Source organism: Callithrix jacchus, chromosome 12 (genome assembly GCF_049354715.1).
Source record: "Callithrix jacchus isolate 240 chromosome 12, calJac240_pri, whole genome shotgun sequence".
Taxonomy (NCBI): Eukaryota; Metazoa; Chordata; class Mammalia; order Primates; family Cebidae; genus Callithrix; species Callithrix jacchus.
Genome location: NC_133513.1, coordinates 60,791,955 through 60,810,054, shown reverse-complemented (window position 1 = coordinate 60,810,054; position 18,100 = coordinate 60,791,955). Strand labels below are relative to the sequence as shown.

General features: G+C 45.8%; 1 protein-coding gene and 1 non-coding gene across 9 annotated transcripts in view; both read left to right on the top strand.

Annotated features, from left to right (window-relative positions):
* The window catches only part of HK1 (hexokinase 1), a 132,572-nt gene that overhangs the window by 15,396 nt on the left and 99,076 nt on the right, over window positions 1-18,100 (top strand). For all 8 annotated transcript variants that reach the window (XM_078345691.1, XM_035268139.3, XM_078345689.1 and 5 more), the window contains 2 exons: window positions 3,622-3,721; window positions 11,116-11,163. Coding sequence is in view for 5 of the 8 variants with exons in the window: in XM_035268139.3 (XP_035124030.1) it covers window positions 3,695-3,721; window positions 11,116-11,163 (75 nt within the window). In the remaining 3 variants the exon portion in view is untranslated. The remainder of the gene's footprint in view (window positions 1-3,621; window positions 3,722-11,115; window positions 11,164-18,100) is intronic.
* Window positions 13,176-13,237, top strand: LOC118146543 (U7 small nuclear RNA). Its single transcript, XR_004732399.1, has one exon. It is a non-coding gene; the product is annotated as a U7 small nuclear RNA (small nuclear RNA).

The following is an 18,100-nucleotide window of genomic DNA, read 5'->3' as shown; positions in this document are numbered from 1 at the left end:
ACCTCCAGGATTCAAGTGATTCTACTGCCCCAGCCCTCTGAGTAGCTGGGATTACAGGTACCCACCACCACGCCCAGCTAATTTTTAAAGTATTTCTAGTAGAGACAGGGTTTACCATGTTAGCCATGCTGGTCTCAAACTCCTGACCTCAGGTGACCTGCCCGCCTTGGCTTCCCAAAGTGCTGGGATTACAGGCATGAGCCGCCGAGCTCAACTGTAAGATCCTATTCCTTAAAAAACAAACAAACAAAAAAGGGAAAGGAACCCAGCTATTAGCAAAATTCAAATGAATGTGGATCTTTCTGTTACTAAAATGTGGAGATATAGGGTCCCTAAACTCAAGTAAATGACACAATAAACGAAGCATCGAATTTGAAGCTGTGTTGTGGTGACGCCTGTGCCAGTTTAGGGGAGGGCAATACTTGGCTTACACAGATGCTCTAGATCTTGAGGAAGGAGAGAGGGGTACAGTTCTACAGAGACCTGTGCGAGTACCAGAGAGAGGGCCAGTTGCTTCCTGGGTGAGAGTGCACGGACAATGGGACCACTAGCTATAAACTGGCCTGCATGGTGGGCTGGTGGAAACACCACCAATTTCTACATGACCTCTGGGCCAAATCCTCTCTAGACAAAAAGCAACTCTGCTTTGAATGACCTTCGAAGTGAACGCCCTGGGCCAGTCCCAAGGGTTCCTTCCCTTCCTCCTACTCGGTCTCCTGGGTAACAACATTGTAAGCCTGGAAAGAAAGGGGGTGATAGCATCATCTTCTCTGTCGTGTTATAAGACTCAGGGAGCTTTTAAGAAATAAATACCAATGGGAAAGAGGTAACATGCATTCTCTGTAAGTGCTTTGGTAATTCAGAGCAGTGTTTGAACTAGGCTTAGGAAGTTGCCTGGGGATGAGAAAGGAAGGCAAAAATGTGTGTGGAATTTTTCGAAATTTGTTAAGCCCATGTAGCATAATGAGAACATGTTTTTATAAAAACAAAGTTAAATAATAAATTATGGCTGAGTGCAGTGGCTGACACCCATAATCCCAGCACTTTGGGAAGCTGAGGTAGGAGAATCGCTTGAGCCTACGGGTTCAAGACCAGCCTGGGCAACATAGTGAGACCCCTGTCTCTACAAAAAATTTTAAAAATTAGCCATGTGTGGTAGTTCAAGCCTGTAGTCCCAGCTGCAGAGGCTGAGGTGGGAGGATCACTTGAGCTCTGAAAGTGGAGGCTGCAGTTAGTGTGATTGCACTATTGCACTATAGCCTGGGTGACAGAGCAGGACCCTGTCTCAAAAATGAGCAAATAATTGCAAGGCATATATTTTATTTTTAGATCATGCTTTCCTTTGTTTTTTTGAGATGGAATTTCACTCTGGTTGCAATGTTGGCTCACTGCAACCTCCATCTCCTTGGTTCAAACAATTCTCCTGCCTCAGCCTCCCAAGTAGCTGGAATTACAGGCATGTGCTACCATGCCTGGCTAATTTTTGGTATTTAGTAGAGATGGAGCTTCACCATGTTGTTCAGGCTCATCTTGAACTCCTGACCTGCATCAGCCTCCCAAAGTGCTGTAATTACAGGTGTGAGCCACCTCATGAGGCGCCTGGCCTCATGCTTTGCTTTGAACTAGGGACCCATCAGTGCCTCTGCAGAGGAAGCTCATAGAGAAGCCAGCGATGAATCCTAGAAGGCTTTACACCTTCGGCCAGGGAGCTCCAGACCAATTTGGTTATGCGCTCCATCAGTAAAATATCTTTGCAGACAAATTGTATTAGTCTGTTTTCACACTGCTATCAAGAACGGCCCGAGACTGGATAATTTAAAAAGGAAAGAGGTGGTTTTTTTTTTTTTGAGACAGAGTTTTTTGCTCTTTTACCCAGGCTGGAGTACAGTGGCACAATCTTGGCTCACTACAACCTCTACCTTCTGGGTTCAAGTGATTTTCCTGCTTCAGCCTCCTGAGTAGCTGGGATTACAAGCACACGCCACCACATCCAGCTAATTGTATTTTTAGTAGAGATGGGGTTTTACCATATTGTCCAGGCTAGTCTCGAACTCCTGACCTTGTGATCCGCCCACTTCGGTCTCCCAAAGTGCTGGGATTACAGGTATGAGCCACTGAAGGAAAGAGGTTTGATTGACTCATAGTTCAGCATGGCTAGGGAGGCATCAGAAAACCTGCAATCATGGTGAAAGGTGAAGGGGAAGCAAGGCACCTTCTTTGTAAGGCTGTAGGAAGGAGAAGTGCTGGGTGAAGCGGGTAGAGCCCTTTATAAAACCATCAGATCTTGTGAGAACTCACTCACTATCATGAGAACAGCATGGGGCAAACCAACCCCATGATCCAATTACTTCCCACCTGGTCTCTCCCTTGACATGTGGGGATTATGAGGGTTATAATTCAAAATGAGATTTGGCTGGGGACACAGAGCCAAGCCATATCTCGCATTCCTCAGTACATGTATTTTAATTATTTTGAAATTATATACCTTTATGATTCCACTTACGTGAAATGGACAGAAGGCAAATTCACAGACACAGAAAGTAGATTGATTAGTGGTTGCCAGGGGCTGGGGTAAGAATTGAATGGGAATAACTGCTGATGGGTATGGGTTTCTTTATAGGGTGATGAAAATTTTCTGGAATTAATGATGATGGTTGCACAACCTTGTGAATATAGAGAAAATCACTGAATTATACACTTTAAAGGGTGAATCTTTTGGTATGTGAGTTATAGCTCATTAAAAAAACATATATAAATAATGTGTACATTATAAAAAATAACCTTAAAAAGTTATAGGGTGAGATTTTGAAAATCATAAATAGACTGAATGCAGTGGCTTACGCCTATAATCCCAATACTTTGGGAGGCCAAAGCAGGGTGATCACTTGAGGCCAGGAGTTCAAGACAAGCTTGGGCAACATGACGAGATCCTGTCTCTACGAAAAATTTAAAAATTAGGCTGGCATGTTGGCATGTGCCTGTGGTTGCAGCTACTCAGGAAGCTGAGGCACGAGGATCGCTTGTGTTCAGGAGTTTGAGTTTGAGGCTGCAGTGAGCTATGATGGTGCCACTGCACTCCAACCTGGGCAACAGAGTGAAACTCTGACTTGGCCTTTTGGAGATGTCTTTGCTAATTTCCACTTTTATTGGATTTCCTCTCCAAAGCATGACTCTTTGGGTATAGTTATAAGCAGAGGAGGTTGTAGTTGGTGATGAAGTACCACCTCCAGACCAGGCTCCAGGGAATTAATTCTAGAATGATATCCTGCCAGGAACCTTGACTGGGAGCAATAGCTCAGGACTGTAACCCAGCACTTTAGGAGGCTGAGGTGGGAGGTTTGCTTGAGCCCAGGAGTTTGAGACCAGTCTGAGCAACAGAGGCTGCAGTGAGCTATGATGGCGCCACTGCACTCTAGTCTGAGCAACAGAGCAATACCCTGCCTCAAACAAACAAAATGAGAAACCTTATATCATTTTACCTGGGTTTATGCATCATCTAGAAATGTGTCTGCACTATGTCTTGGTTCTCAGTACCAAGGTATTTAGCTTTCTAATTGGTGAGGACAAAATGAGGCTGCCAAGACCTTGACCCTGCCTTCCTTGAACTTTGTCTTTCTCTAGGTGTTTAAGACCCAGCTGTTGAGAGTAGAAAAGCACAGGAAAGGACCTGAGCTCAGCAAGTGCCTTCCCCACCATGGGGCAGATCTGCCAGCGACAATTGGTAAGCTCTGGTACTTCTTCCCCTCCGCTCCCCTCCCCACCCCTCCCCTCCCTTTCCTTTCCTTTCTTTCTCTTTTTTTTTTTTTGATGGAGTTTTGCTCTTGTTGCCCAGGCTGGAGTGCAATGGCATGACCTCGGCTCACTGCAATCTCCACCTCCTGGGTTCAAGTGATTCTCCTGCCTCAGGCTCCCGAGTAGCTGGGATTACAGGCATGAGCCACCATGTCTGGCTAATTTAGTATTTTTAGTACAGACGGGGTTTCTCTGTGTTGGTCAGGCTGGTCTTGAACTCCTACCTCAGGTGATCCACCCGCTTCAACCTCCCAAAGTCCTGGGATTACAGGTGTGAGTCACGACGCCCATCAGCTCTGGTGTTTCTTTAGCTTCTCAGAGGGGTCACATGCACTGAAGCCTGCTCGATCCACTATCCCTGGCAGATAGGTGTGTTGGGGTCCATCTTAGAGAAGGGAAAACTCTGACCAAGAGCACAGCAGGAAAGTGTCATGAGGCAAGACAGGAGCCCCTCAGCCTCAGCCTGTAAGTCCTGGTGCAGGTTCATTTGCAGCAGGGGCCACGTGGGTTCTGACCAAGGGAAGCCCAGAGGATCATTCTGCAACCCCCTGGTTAATTGCTTCCTAGACAGTTACGGTGTGAAGTCATTAATGTGTGCTGGAAATAGAAGTTTGGCTTTTTCTTCTCTAAGATAAGCCCCCTCTGACCAAATTTTATATTGCCATGTAAAAGCAGAAGCCCATTTAAAAAACATTTTTTTTTTTGAGACAGAGTCTCCCCCTTGTTGCCCAGGCTGCAGTTCAATGGCATTATCTCAGCTCACTGTCCCACCTCCTGGGTTCAAGTGATTCTCGTGCCTCAGCCTCCCTAGTAGCTGGGATTACAGGCGTGTACCACCATGCCCGGCCAACTTTGTATTTTTTTGTAGAGATGGGGTTTTGCCATGTTGCCCAGGCTGGTCTCAAATCCCTGGTCTCAGGTGATCCGCCTGCCTCAGCCTCCCAAAGTGCTGGGATTACAATGTGAGCTACCATGCCTGCCTAGAAGCCTGTTTTTACATCTTAAAGAGCTTTGATTCTCCCTCTGGATGTTGGAATAAACCCTGGAAAATGTTTATAGGACAAATTATGCTCTTCTGAGTAGCTGGTTCATATTAAATTAATCTATGCTTCAGAAGGGTCCCTCTGGAGCAAGGACCACAGCTGTTCCACCCCACCTCCCACCAAGAGAGCAATTTGGGAAATTAAGACACAGTTGGGGTTTGTCTCAATGACAAACACAGTGCTCAAACTAACTGAGTGCCCTAAGCCCCATTTAAATCACTGCAGTGGCCTGGCTTGTTTCCTTTATGAAGACTTTCTCCTGGTCAGCTCTTAGGTGGCAAATTAATTTCTGATTAGTATTGCCAAGTGGACAATACAAGGAGTTGCTTCCACCTTGAAGCAAGAGGTGAGGGGCTTGGGCCCACCCAGGGTGGGCATCTTTCTCTCAGTCCTACAGAGTGGCTTACAATGCCCTCTCCGGCGTCTTTGAGAGGGGTTTTGCAAGGTCCAGCTCAGATGCATCCTTCCTGCCTCTCGGGGTTTTTTGTTTGTTGTTTTGGAAACAGAGCTTTGCTCTTGTTGCCCAGGCTGGAGTGCAATGGCGTGATCTTGGCTCACTGCAACCTCCGCCTCCCAGGTTCAAGTGATTCTCCTGTCTCAGCCTCTCAAGTAGCTGGGATTACAGGCATGCACCACCACACCTGGCTCATTTTTTGTATTTTTAGTAGAGATGGGGTTTCTCCATGTTGGTCAGGCTGGTCTCAAACTCCTAACCTCAGGTGGTCTGTTCGCCTCAGCCTCCCAAAGTGCTGGGATTACAGGCATGAGCCACCGTGACTAGCCCCTCTCAGACTTTTGAAAGGACTGAATTCTACCCTGTTTCTAATGCCCAACTGCAAGCTCTCAGCCTCATTCTCCTTTGTGGAATCCAAGGCTCCTGTGTGGTTGTCAGTGGGAAGTGGAGGCCACTGAATACAGAAATCCAAAATTCCTCTTGGCTGTTGGACTTCTTAGACCTCTTCCTTTTCTCCTTCTTCACCCCAACCAGGGTGAGAAAAGTTTTGCCTGCTCTGGGAAAGGAGGAGCTTTTCCAAACCTGGAAGTTTGTTTGGGATTTCATTGCCACCTCTCACAGTCCCCTTCCCATGCCCCTGCCTGGCTTTGCCAATCCCAGGCAGAATGCCACCAGGAGTTTAAAGCAGGCCAGGCCAGCCTTGGGGAAATGGCACAAAGCAGCCAGTGTCACAGGCACCATGTGGCAGTCAGCAGGTTTGGACTCTGGCACCCAGAGTTCAGTGTCAATCTGACAGGCCCTCTGTGGTGCTTGGAGGTCCAGGGAGAGAAACACAGATTCGGGGATCTCAGATACAGATGGAAACCCAGCAGCTGGACATTGATTTAGTCCCATCAATTAGCCCAGGGCAGTTGTAGTTTTCATTGCCTGGATCCTCTGTCAATTCATGATCTTTATTAAATCACCTGCCATTTACCAAGCAAGTCCTCTGTGCCCCCACTCCCAAAGGCCTGGTGAAGAAGGTATCATTCCCATTTTGCAGATGGGTAAACTGAGGCTTAGAGAGGTCACATTCCTTTCCCAGATTGCACGGCTGGTCCTGGCAGATCCAGGACATAAACTCAGGTCTCTCTGACTCCAGGACTGTGCTCTTTCTCCTCACCCCTCAAGCTCAACGCTTAAGGTGAGGTGTGTGACCCCAACCCTATATTTCTAATGATAGATATATTTTGAGTTGTTCCAAGCTTAAAAACTCATACTTGGGATATTGAAATGTCCACTGTTAGTCTAAGGAAGGGCCAAAAGTTGCGTGGTCCATTTGGTTTTCTTCTGATAGGTTTCCTGACAGTTCCAAGTCCCAGACGGTATTTTTCACTGTTGCCTTATTATAAGTTCTCATGTAGGCTTGCAAGTATCTGCAACAATAGAGCCATTTCAGCAGAGAGTTGGCTGCCATGGGGGTATCAGTGAAAGGCGTAGGCAGTTTTGGCTTTGGGCACATGGAAAATTTGCCTGGATTGTTCTGATAGCTCGGACTGTCTATGGGATGCTATATTTTGCTTTTCTAGTTTTCCTAGGACCATCATTTTTATTTTATTTTATTTTTGATAGATGGGATCTTGCTCTGTCACCAAGGTTGGAGTGCAGTGGCACAGTGATGGCTCACTGCAGCCTTGAATCCTGAGTTCAACTGGTCCTCTTGCCTTAGCCTCCTAAGTAGCTGGGACTAGAGGCGTGTGCTCCCACACCCAGCTAATTTTTAATTTTTTTTTTTTTTTGAGACAGAGTTTCACTCTTGTTACCCAGGCTGGAGTGCAATGGCGCGATCTTGGCTCACAGCAACCTCTGCCTCCTGGGTTCAGGCAATTCTCCTGCCGCAGCCTCCTGAGTAGCTGGGATTACAGGCACGCGCCACCATGCCCAGCTAATTTTTTGTATCTTTAGTAGAGACGGGGTTTCCCCATGTTGACCAGGATGGTCTCGATCTCTTGACCTCATGATCCACCCACATCGCTCCTCCCAAAGTGCTGGGATTACAGGCGTGAGCCACCGCGCCAGGCCAATTTTTTTTTTTTTGTAGAGACAGGTGCTTGCTATGTTGCCCAGGCTGTTCTTGGACCCCTGGCCTCAAGTGATCCTCCTGCCTCAGCCTCCCAAAGTGCTGGGATTACAGGTATAAGCCATTGTACCCAGCCTAAGACCTTGATTTCTGTGGAGCTTCTTTGACTTGGGGCCTCCTGAGCAGAGGGCATGGTTTTTCAGTTTGTGAACTGCAAATGTTTGTCGAGCCCTTACTCTGTGTGAGGTAGGACAAGAAGTGCTGAAAAGATCATCCCTGCCCTCCAGGGGAGATACATACATGGGTTACCCCTGGTTCTATTTTTTTTTTTTTTTTTCAGAGAAAGAATCTTGCTCTGTCACCCAGGCTGGAGTGCAGTGGCGTGATCTCAGCTCATTGCAACCTCTACCTCCTGGGTTCAAGCAATTCTCCTGCCTCAGCCTCCCAAGTAGCTGGGACTACAGACACATGCCACCATGCCCAGCTAATTTTTGTATTTTTAGTACAGATGGGATTTCAACATGTTAGGCTGGTCTTGAACTCGTGACCTCAGGGATTATAGGCATGGGATTATAGGCATGAACCACCGTGCCTAGCCAGGTTACCCCTGATTCTTACAGGCACTATCTGCATGTCTGTGGTCCACTGTGCAACCTTCCAGGAACTTCAGTCTCCTTCTCTATAGAGCAGGGTCGCCTCTTGTGCTCTGTTACTTTGAATTCCATCTCTTCTCACCCACTAGTAGTCGGGAAGAAGAAGAACTAGTATTTATGCCGTGCTTTCCGGGTCCAGGCACTAAGACAGGAGGCACTTCGCAGGTTGTTATTGCAGATAAAGGGCTGAGGAGGGCCTCAGTTTTCTTATTTGTACTTTCCCCCCCTGTTCCTGCCCCTCTCCCCCTCATGCTGCGGAGACACCTGCAGGGGTGAGTGGAGACTGACAATCAGAATCCTGTGAGATCTCCAAGTTAAGAGCAAAGTCCTTTGAAGTCCCTTGTTAGGACCAATATACTTGAGTTTGGGCCACATCTGTTCTGGCTTGGGGCTCCCCAGAAAGTTCGTCTCTAGCAGCCCCGGGATTGGTGGGGCCAGGACCCACCCTATCCCCTGCCAGTGTTGGGTGGAAAGGTGGGGCCAGGCTCTAATCCGTCTGATTCATCTCCCCTTCACTCACAAGACTGATTTGGCCTCCACTGGCTCCAGAGCAGGCATGCTGGCCACACGAGTGTCTCCAAACACTCATTTCTGGAGGTGTGACTTGAGCCCATTACCAAGCATTTTTATCCATCCCCCACTCCCTATCTGGCATCTTCTGTATGGGGAGACATTTACCAACTCTGTGCTCCTTGGGTAGCCTTCTTCTCTGCCCACTGATACAGGACAGCTCAGTCCCAGCCTCAGCCAGTTGCTCTGGGCATGCCCTTTTAGGCAGGTAGGCTGGTACTCATCTGCGCCTGAGGTTCCAGCCTCAGTTCACCTCCAGTAGGTCTAGGTTTCCTTTTCCATGAAGTATTCCACAACCAGAAAGTCAAGCATCTGAACAGGTTATCTTGCACGTGATTTTTGGAGGTACTGGAGGAGGAAGGAAGATATCTCCGAGATATGTATGCACTGTCATTTCTGCCTCAAACCTTGAAATCTCCCTCTGTATCAGTTAGCTTTTGCTGTGTGTGTTTGTAATACATCACCCCAATACTTACTGACTTAAAACAATAATTTCTTGGCCGGGCGCAGTGGCTCACACCTGTAATCCCAGCACTTTGGGAGGCCCAGGTGGGTAGATCATGAGGTCAGGAGTTTGAGACCAGCCAGGCCAACATGGTAAAATCCTGTCTCTACTGAAAATACAAAAATTAGCCAGGCATGGTGGTGCATGCCTGTAGTCCCAGCTACTCAGGAGGCTGAGGCAGGGGAATCGCTTGAACCCAGGAGGCGGTGGTTGCAGTGACCTGAGATCGTGCTACTGCACTCCAGCCTGGAGAACAGTGTGAAGCTCCTTCTCAAAAAACAACAAAAAATAATCTCTTATTTACCCGCAACGCTGTGAGTTGGTAATTTGTACTGAGCTCAGCTGGAGTGGCTCTTCTCTGTCTCATTTACTTTCAGCCTGGCTTTCTCAGAGGACTGCAGGCAGCTTGAGGTCTGTGGCTTCTCTTCCACCTCTGGCGGTTGACTGGCTGTAGGCAAGGATGGTAACTGGGCCATGAGCCACATGTGTTCAGTAGCCTAACTGGGGCTCATTCACATAGTGGTGGTTGTAAGGGTTCCAAGAGCAGCTTGAGAAGTCAAGCCCCAAAGTGCAAGCATATTTCAAGTGTCTGTTCGCATGGCATTGCTATTGTCCTATGAGTCAAGCAAGTCACATGGCCAATTCCAGAGTCTCTGTGGGTGGAGACTATGTAAAAGCCTGGGTATGGGGAGGAGAATTAGTGTGGCTGTTTTTTGCAAATAATTTACTACACCTTCCATATTCATTCAGCTACCGTCATGAAAAAATTCACATGAGCTTTCCTCTGGATTGGCGGCAGCTTCCAAAATTTGTGAGGCAAGGGAAGTTATAAAAAAGCAGAATCTGCCAGGTGCAGTGGCTCATGCCTGTGATCCCAGCACTTTGGGAAGCTGAGGCAGGAAGATCACCTGAGCCCAGGAGTTCGAGACCAGCCTGGTCAACATAGAGAGACACCATCTGTACAAAAAATAAAAAATTTGGCCAGGTTCAGTGGCTCATGCCTGTGCTCCCAGCACTTGGAGGGGCTGAAGCAAGCAGATCACTTGAGGTCAGGAGTTTGAGACTAGCTTGACCAACATGGAGAAACCTCATCTCTAATGAAAATACAAAAAAAATTAGCTGGGGTGGTGACACGTGCATGTAATCCCAGATACTTGGAAGGCTGAGGCAGGAGAATTGCTTGAACTTGGGAGGAGGAGGTTGCAGTGAGCAGAGTTAGTGCCACTGCACTCCAGCCTGGGTGACACAGTGAAACTCTGTCTCAACGACAAAAACAAAAATTAGCCAGGTGTGGTGTTGCACACCTGTAGTCCCAGCTACTTGAGGTCAAGGCTGCAGTGAGCCATAATTGCACCAGCGCACTCCAAGCCGGTGCAAGAGAGAGAGAGAGAGAGAGAGAGAGAGAGAGAGAGAGAGAGAGAGAGAGATTGAGAGAGAGAGAGAGACCCTGTTTCAAAAAAAAAAAAAAGCGAGGGAGGGCAGAATGCTAACTCATTTTTTGCAGACCCTGCCAAGAGCCGGTCACTGCCTGATGGCCAGGTTGCCTCCTTTCTCATCCGGGAAGCATTGCATCCTGCAGTCTAGTAGACAGCGGGGCCAGTGGGTCAACAGGGATTAGATCCCTATGCTCCCACAGCTCCTCTCCAGGACTCTGCTGCAGCTCTCGTGCTCTGCGCTTCCATTACTGACTGGCACATCTGTGTTTCCTAGTGGACCGTGGGCTCCTTGAGGGCTGAACCACAGTTGTTTTTCATCTTGGAATCTCCAGCTCCCAGCACAGTGCCTGGGACATTTGTAAGAACCTAGTGTCTGTGTGAATAAATTCGCCAATTGTATATTACTGAGCTCTGCTGCATTTCATCCAGAGAACTGGTAATTGTGTTAGAATTTGCATAGACTTTCCAAGGTTACTTGTAATTACTTTTGCTTTCTGAGCATGATTGGTTAGTTATAAGCATCCCACTTAGCTCATTCAAAATGTTGTGAATGCGAGTTGCTAAAATCCGTTTGTAACACTACTTGTCCTGTCTTTCTTCAAGGATGTAGCAGCTGAAAAGCCAAAACGACCTCCACTTACTGAAAGTGAGGTAAGAAAGCTGTTTTTTTTTTTTTTTTCATTTCCTTCTGTAATATTTTCTGTAAAAGACAGTGCATGGCAAGTCCCTTTGGGAATTCTGATCACGGTTTTAAGCCAGCCAGGCAGCTGTGCAGTGGCTTCTTCAGGGTGTGGAGCAGTATTTACCTCTAACTTGCTCCCTGCTGGATTCAGTCCACCTGCACAGGGAAGGTGCTTTCCAAGGGGGCCTCTGTTACTAGGAATGCTAATTGTCAGAGCCAAACACAGGGCCCTCCTGCCTGGGAGCTGCGTGGCATCCTGACTGTGAGGGACTCTGGGAGGGGAAATGGAAGGGTCTCTTCTCCTTGTCTTTTCCATTTCACGGTCAGGCATGCCAGAAACTTGGCACCATCTGCTCTGCACTTTAATATGGACAAGTTTCAGATCTTTGCTATCGACACATCCCATTTAGCTCCAAGTCAGAGAATTTTCTGTGCTGTTTGTGATGATCTACTCTCTTCCTTCCCATTCCCCAAGCACACACTTTACGGTCTCTTTAAAGAGGCAGCAGAGCGGATCTGAGATGGGTTGCTTCATGCAAAGGTGGTAAGGTGTAGACTTTACGAATCAACTTGGGAGAAAAACACAGAAATTCTCTATTTTCCTTGTGTCAAGGGCCATTACCCAGTCCCAGGTGAGGCCCAAAGCTGGGTATGGATTCAACCTGGAGCCCTGGAGCTCTGCCCTGCTCCTTATTCCACTGATTGAGTATTAGTATTCTTTTGAAAATAAGTAAGATGCTGGATGCAGTGGCTCATGCCTGTAATCACAGAACTTTGGGAGGCTGAGGCGGGTAGATCACCTGAGGTTGGAAGTTTGAGACAAGCCTGACCAACATGAAGAAACCCCATCTCTACTAAAAATACAAAATCAGCCAGGCGTGGTGGCACATGTCTGTAATCCCTGATACTCAGGAGGCTGAGGCGGGAGAATCGCTTGAACCCGGAGATGGAGGTTGCAGTCATCTGAGATAGCGCCATTACACTCCAGCCTTGGCAACAAGAGTGAAACTCCATCTCAAAAAAAAAGAAAATAAGTAAGACTCGGTCTGTAGCCTCAAAAGACTTAATGGCTGAGAAGTGAAGTTCAATATTTTTTAAAAAGAGAAAGTTACAAGGCTGGGCACGGTGGCTCAAGCCGGTAATCGCAGCACTTTGGGAGGCCAAGGCGGGTGCATCACGAGGTCAAGAGATCGAGACCATCCTGGTCAACATGGTGGTCAACATAGGTTGACCTGGTCAACATAGGTCTCTACTAAAAATACAAAAAATTAGCTGGGCACGGTGGCACGTGCCTGTAATCGCAGCTACTCAGGAGGCTGAGGCGGGAGAAATGCTTGAACCCAGGAGGCAGAGGTTGCGGTGAGCTGAGAAGGCGCCATTGCACTCCAGCCTGGGTAACAAGAGCGAAACTCCGTTTAAAAAAAAAAAAAAAAAAAAAAAAAGAGAAAGTTACAAGTTGGTGTAACGTGCCTTAACAGCCAGGTGAGGTAGTGGTCAACCCTGCCTTGGGTCCAGGTAACAAAGGCTGGATAGAGGTGATGAGATTTGCAGAGAGTCTTGAAGAGGAGGAAAGCATGTGTTTGGTGAGGAAGGGCATTTCAAGCAGACAGAGCAGCAAGTGCAAAGACAGACCTGCAAAGAAAGGGAAGAAGCTGAGGAGACTGAGGAGGCTGGAGGGGGCTGGGATTGGTTGTCCAGTTGAGAAACTCTGACAGCGGGGCCTGAAGGATCTTCCAGCTAAGGAGTCACGCGATTACATTGTTTTCTGTCTGGCAGTAGCAAGGAACTTGAGCTGGAGGAAGCCTTGAGCAACCAGGAAACCAGAGTGGGTGTAGGGGGCATAAGTGTAGCGAGACCTCCAGGGTGTGTGCTGTGCAAGACGATCTACTTTCCAGTGGGAAGAAAGTACAGTTGACCCTGAAGCAATGAGGGGGTTGGTGACACTGACCGCCCCCACAGCATGCAGTAGAAAATCCTATATTAGTGTTACAGCTCTTTTAGAATTTGTCTAGCAGGCTTTCCGGTTTCTGCTGGAAAGCCCCTTTGTAAATTAAAAAAGAAAATCCGTATATTAACTTCTGACTCCCCCAAAACTAAATTACTAAAACCACTGTTGACCAAAACCTGACCGATAACATAAAGTCAGTTAACACATATTTTGTATGTTTTATATACTATATTCTGTATTCTTACAGTAAAGTAAGCTAGAGAAAAGAAAATATTACTAAGAAAATCATAAGGAAGAGAAATGGACTTACTATTCGTTAAGTGGGAGTGGATCACCATACAGGTCTTCATCCTTGTAGTCTTCACTCTGAGTAGGCTGACAGGGAGGTAGAGGAGGATTGGTCTTGCTGTCTTGGGTGGCAGAGGTGAGAGATGATCCAGGTGTAAGCAGACTCATGCAGTGCAAACCCGTGTTGTTCAAGGGTCAACTTTATTACAATTCCATTGTTACCAACTTTTTAAAGACAAATCAATGTTGGTGGCCTTGCAGGTACCCAGGCCTCTCACGATGAGGAGGGGTTGATAGTGGCCCCCTCCTTTATTTCCTGGACCATCTTTAGCATATTCTGAAGCATGGCAGCTTTAGAATTGCTTGGTTGAGGCCTGGTGTGGTGGCTCATGCCTGTAATCCCAGCACTTTAGGAGGCCAAGGTGGGCGTATTACCTGAGGTCGGGTGTTTGAGACCAGCCTGGCCAACATGGTGAAACCCCATGTCTACTAAAAATACAAAAAATTACCCAGACATGGTGGTGTGCACCTGTAATCCCAACTACTTGGGAGGCTGAGGCACAAGAAGTGCTTGAACCTGGGAGGTGGAGGTTGTAGTGGGCCAAGGTCGTGCCACTGCCCAGGCAACAGAGTGAGACTCTGTCTCAAAAAAAAAAAAAAAAAGAATTGCTTGGTTGAAGTAGTCTTATGTATCAATGTATCATGTTATTTGGCTTTAATTAGACTGACCCTCACAAAATAGGCAAGATAGGCAAGTGGTTTTATAAGAAAAGATTTCTGCATTAAAAAATGTGGGTTGAGGTGGGTGTGGTGACTCACACCTATAATACTAGTGCTTTGGAAGGCTGAGGAGAGAGGGTCACCTGAGGCCAGGAGTTTGAGAATAGCCTGGGCAACACAGCAAGACCTCATCTCTAAAGAAATTTTAAGAATTAGCCGAGCATGGTGGTGTGTGTTTATAATCCCAGCTACTCAAGAGGTTGAGGCAGGAGAATTGCTTGAGCCCAAGAGTTTGAGGCTGCAGTGAGCCATGATTGTGCCACTGCACTCCAGCCTGGGTGGCAGAGTGAGACCCTGTCTCTCTCTCTTTTTTTTTTTTTTTGATCTTGTTTCTTAAAAGAAAAAAAAAAAAGTAAAAGAAACTGGGTTAAAGCTAACACAAATGAACAATGAGAAAATAAGACTGCTGATAATTTTCCTATCCCTGGTACACACTATTCAGCTACATGGGGTTGAAAGAAGATAAATATCTTATTAGATAATAATGTCAAGTCAGTCAAAAAATTAAAAATTAGCATGGCTATTTAAATTCTGACTTTACATATGATATTGTTAATGATGAACTAATCACTATGTGTACAGAGTGCCTTGAGAGAATTAGCTAATGACACTACTAGGCCACCACACTTAAAAATAGTTTATCTCTTTATTTATTTATTTATCATCTTAATTTTTTTGGATGGCTCTCACTCTGTTGCCCAGGCTGGAATGCAGTGGCGTGATCTCAGCTCCCTGCAAACTCTGACTCCTGCGTTCAAGTGATTCTCCTGCATCAGCCTCCCGAGTAGCTGGGATTACAGGCACCACCACCACACCCGACCTATCTCTTTATTTTTTTAAATGAAAGTATAGGCTGGCTCACACCTGTAATCCCAGTACTTTGGGAGGCCGAGGTGGGCAGATCATAAGGTCAGGAGATCAAGACCATCCTGGCTAACATGGTGAAACCCCATCTCTACTAAAAATACAAAAAATTAGCCAGGCTTGGTGCTGGGTGCCTATAATCCCAGCTACTTAGAAGCCTGAAGCAGGAGAATTGCTTGTACCAGGGAAGCAGAGGTTGTAGTGAGCTGAAATCACACCACTATACTCCAGCTTGGGCAACAGAGCGAGACTCCTTCTAAAAAAAAAAAATCTATATATATGTGTATATACACATATATATATAGACATACATACATATATATACATATAATTTGCTAGCAGTCAAACACACAAATTCTGTCTGCTTAGTAAGTTTGTTGTTAAGACAGGATCTCGCTCTGTCACCAGGCTGGAGTGCAGTGCTTCGATGTTGGCTCACTGCAGCCTCCACCCCGTGGGCTCAGCGACCCTCCCACCTTAGCCTCCAGAGTAGCTGAGACTACAGCCATGTGCCAGCATGCCCAGTTGTTTTTTTTATTTTGAATTGTTTCTAGTAGAGACAGGGTCTTGCCATGGTGCCCAGGCTGGTCTTGAACTCCTGAGCTCAAGCAATCCACCTGCCTCAGCCTCCCAAAGTGCTTGGATTACAGATGTGAGCCACCATGCCCGGCTGCTTAATAAGTTTTAACACGTGTATCCACCATTGCCTAGTTCAAGATGTAGAACATTTCCATCAGCCCCCAAGATCTCTTCGTGCTGTTTTCCAGTCAATACTTCCCATCTCCTGTCCTGAGATTGTCACTATTCTGACTTCTATCACCACAGCTTTTCTGTTCTTGAACCTCATGTAAATATAATCATACACATGTACTCTCTTGTGCCTGGTTTTAATATTTTTGTTACCTGGTTTTGATTATTTTTAATAATAATCAAAACGTTATTCCTATATGATTTTGTTTTTTGTTTTTTCCATGAGGCATTTTATTTGTAAATATGTATTACATCTCTAGAAAAAGAATCCCAGGATTTTCCTTCCTATGTGCTTTCATTTTGCTTCTTCATGGTTCATAATGCCAGCTGAAATTGTCAGTACAGTAAAACCAAACTGGTGGCATGGAAGCAGATTATTCTGCCATTTCTCTAGATCTTTGAATTATACATCAAATCTGGGGCTGATCATGCCACACTTGTTTAGGCTGCCTGTGATGTTCACAACAATTTTCCCAGCTCTGTGATCATCAATGATTTCAAATTCACCAGTGTAACCATGTTTCATCATCACAGTGGGAAGCTGGACGACGACTCTGGAGCATGGCCTAAGAACCTGGTGTTTGCCTCTTTTTGGCATTGTTGATGCTCTTGAGAGCATCAGCCAGGACATTCATGTGCACCATTGTGGTGGCGTGGAAAGATGGTGAAAAGAGCCCTATGTATTTTGTATGTAGAAAATCCTAGTATATCCACAAAAGCCTGTTAGAACTAATACACAAGTTCAGCAAGGTTATAGAATACAAGATCAATACACAAAAATCAATTGTACTTCTTCTGTACACTTGCAATGAACAATCTAAAAATGAAATTAAGAAAACTATTCCTGGCTGGGCGCGGTGGCTCATCCCTGTAATCCCAGCACTGTGGGATGCCAAGGCGGGTGGATCACGTGAGGTCAGGAGTTTGAGACCAACCTGGCCAACAAGGTGAAACCTTGTCTGTACTAAAAATACAAAAATTAGCCAGTCGTGGTGGCATGTGCCTATAATCCCAGCTACTCAGGAGGCTGAGGCAGGAGAATCGCTTGAATCCGGGAGGCAGAGGTTGCGGTGAGCCGAGTTCACACCATTGTACTCTAGCCTGGGCAACAGAGTGAGACTTTGTCTCGATTAAAAAAAAATTCATTTATAGTAGCATCAAAAAGAACAAATTACTTATGAATAAACAGGAGAAGTATACACTTTTACTCTGAAAACAAAAAGGGTTATTGAAAACAATAAAGAAGATCTAAATTAATGGAAAGACCTCTTATGTTCATGGGTTGGAAGACACTGTTGTTAAGGTAGCAAACTCCCAAACTGATATATAGATTCAGCTCAATTCCTATGAAAGTCTCAGCTGGCTTCTTTGCAGAAATTGACGAGCTGCTTCTAAAATTCATATAAAATGGAAGGGTTGCCAAATAGCCAAAACAATCTTAAATAAGAAGAAAGAAAACTCACATTTTCTGATTTCAAAACTTATAAAGCTACAGTAATCATAACAGTGTGATACTAGGATTAGGATAATTATACAGATGAATGGACTGAAATTGAGAGTTCAGAAATAAACCCTTACATTTACGGTATAATAATTTTTCATGAAGATGTGAAAACAATTCAATGGGGAAAGAAAAGTCTTTCAACAGATGGTGCTAAGACAACTTGATATTCACATGCAGAAGAATAAAATTGAATCGCTACTTCATACCATATACAAATATTTATTCCAAATGGATCAAAGACCCAAATGTAGGGCTACAATTATGAAACTCTTAGAGGAGAGCGTGGGTATAAATCTGTGTGAGCTTGAATTTGGTGACCATTTCTTAACTATAACCATGTGTTATGGGCTGGATTGTGCCCCTGCCATTCATACATTGAAGTTTTAACCTCTGATACTTCAGAATATAATTGTATTTAGACACAAGTCCTTTCAAGAGGTAAGGAATGAGGTCTTTAGGGTGGGTCCTAATCCAATCTGACTGGTTTCCTCATCAGAAAAGGAAATTTGAACCCACAAACAAACACAAAGGGTAAGTGCACAGAGAAAAGACCCTGTGACGAGGCAGCCATCTGCAAGCCAAGGAGAGACCTCAGAGGAAACCACACCTGCTTCCACCTTCATCTTGGACGTCTACCTTCCAGAACTGTGAGACAACAAATTTCTGCTGCGTAAGCCATCCAGACTGTGCTATTTTTATTATGGCAGCTCTAGCTAATTAATACACCACCAAGAGAACCCCAAAAGTGGAAAAAGCCAAATGTTCATCTATT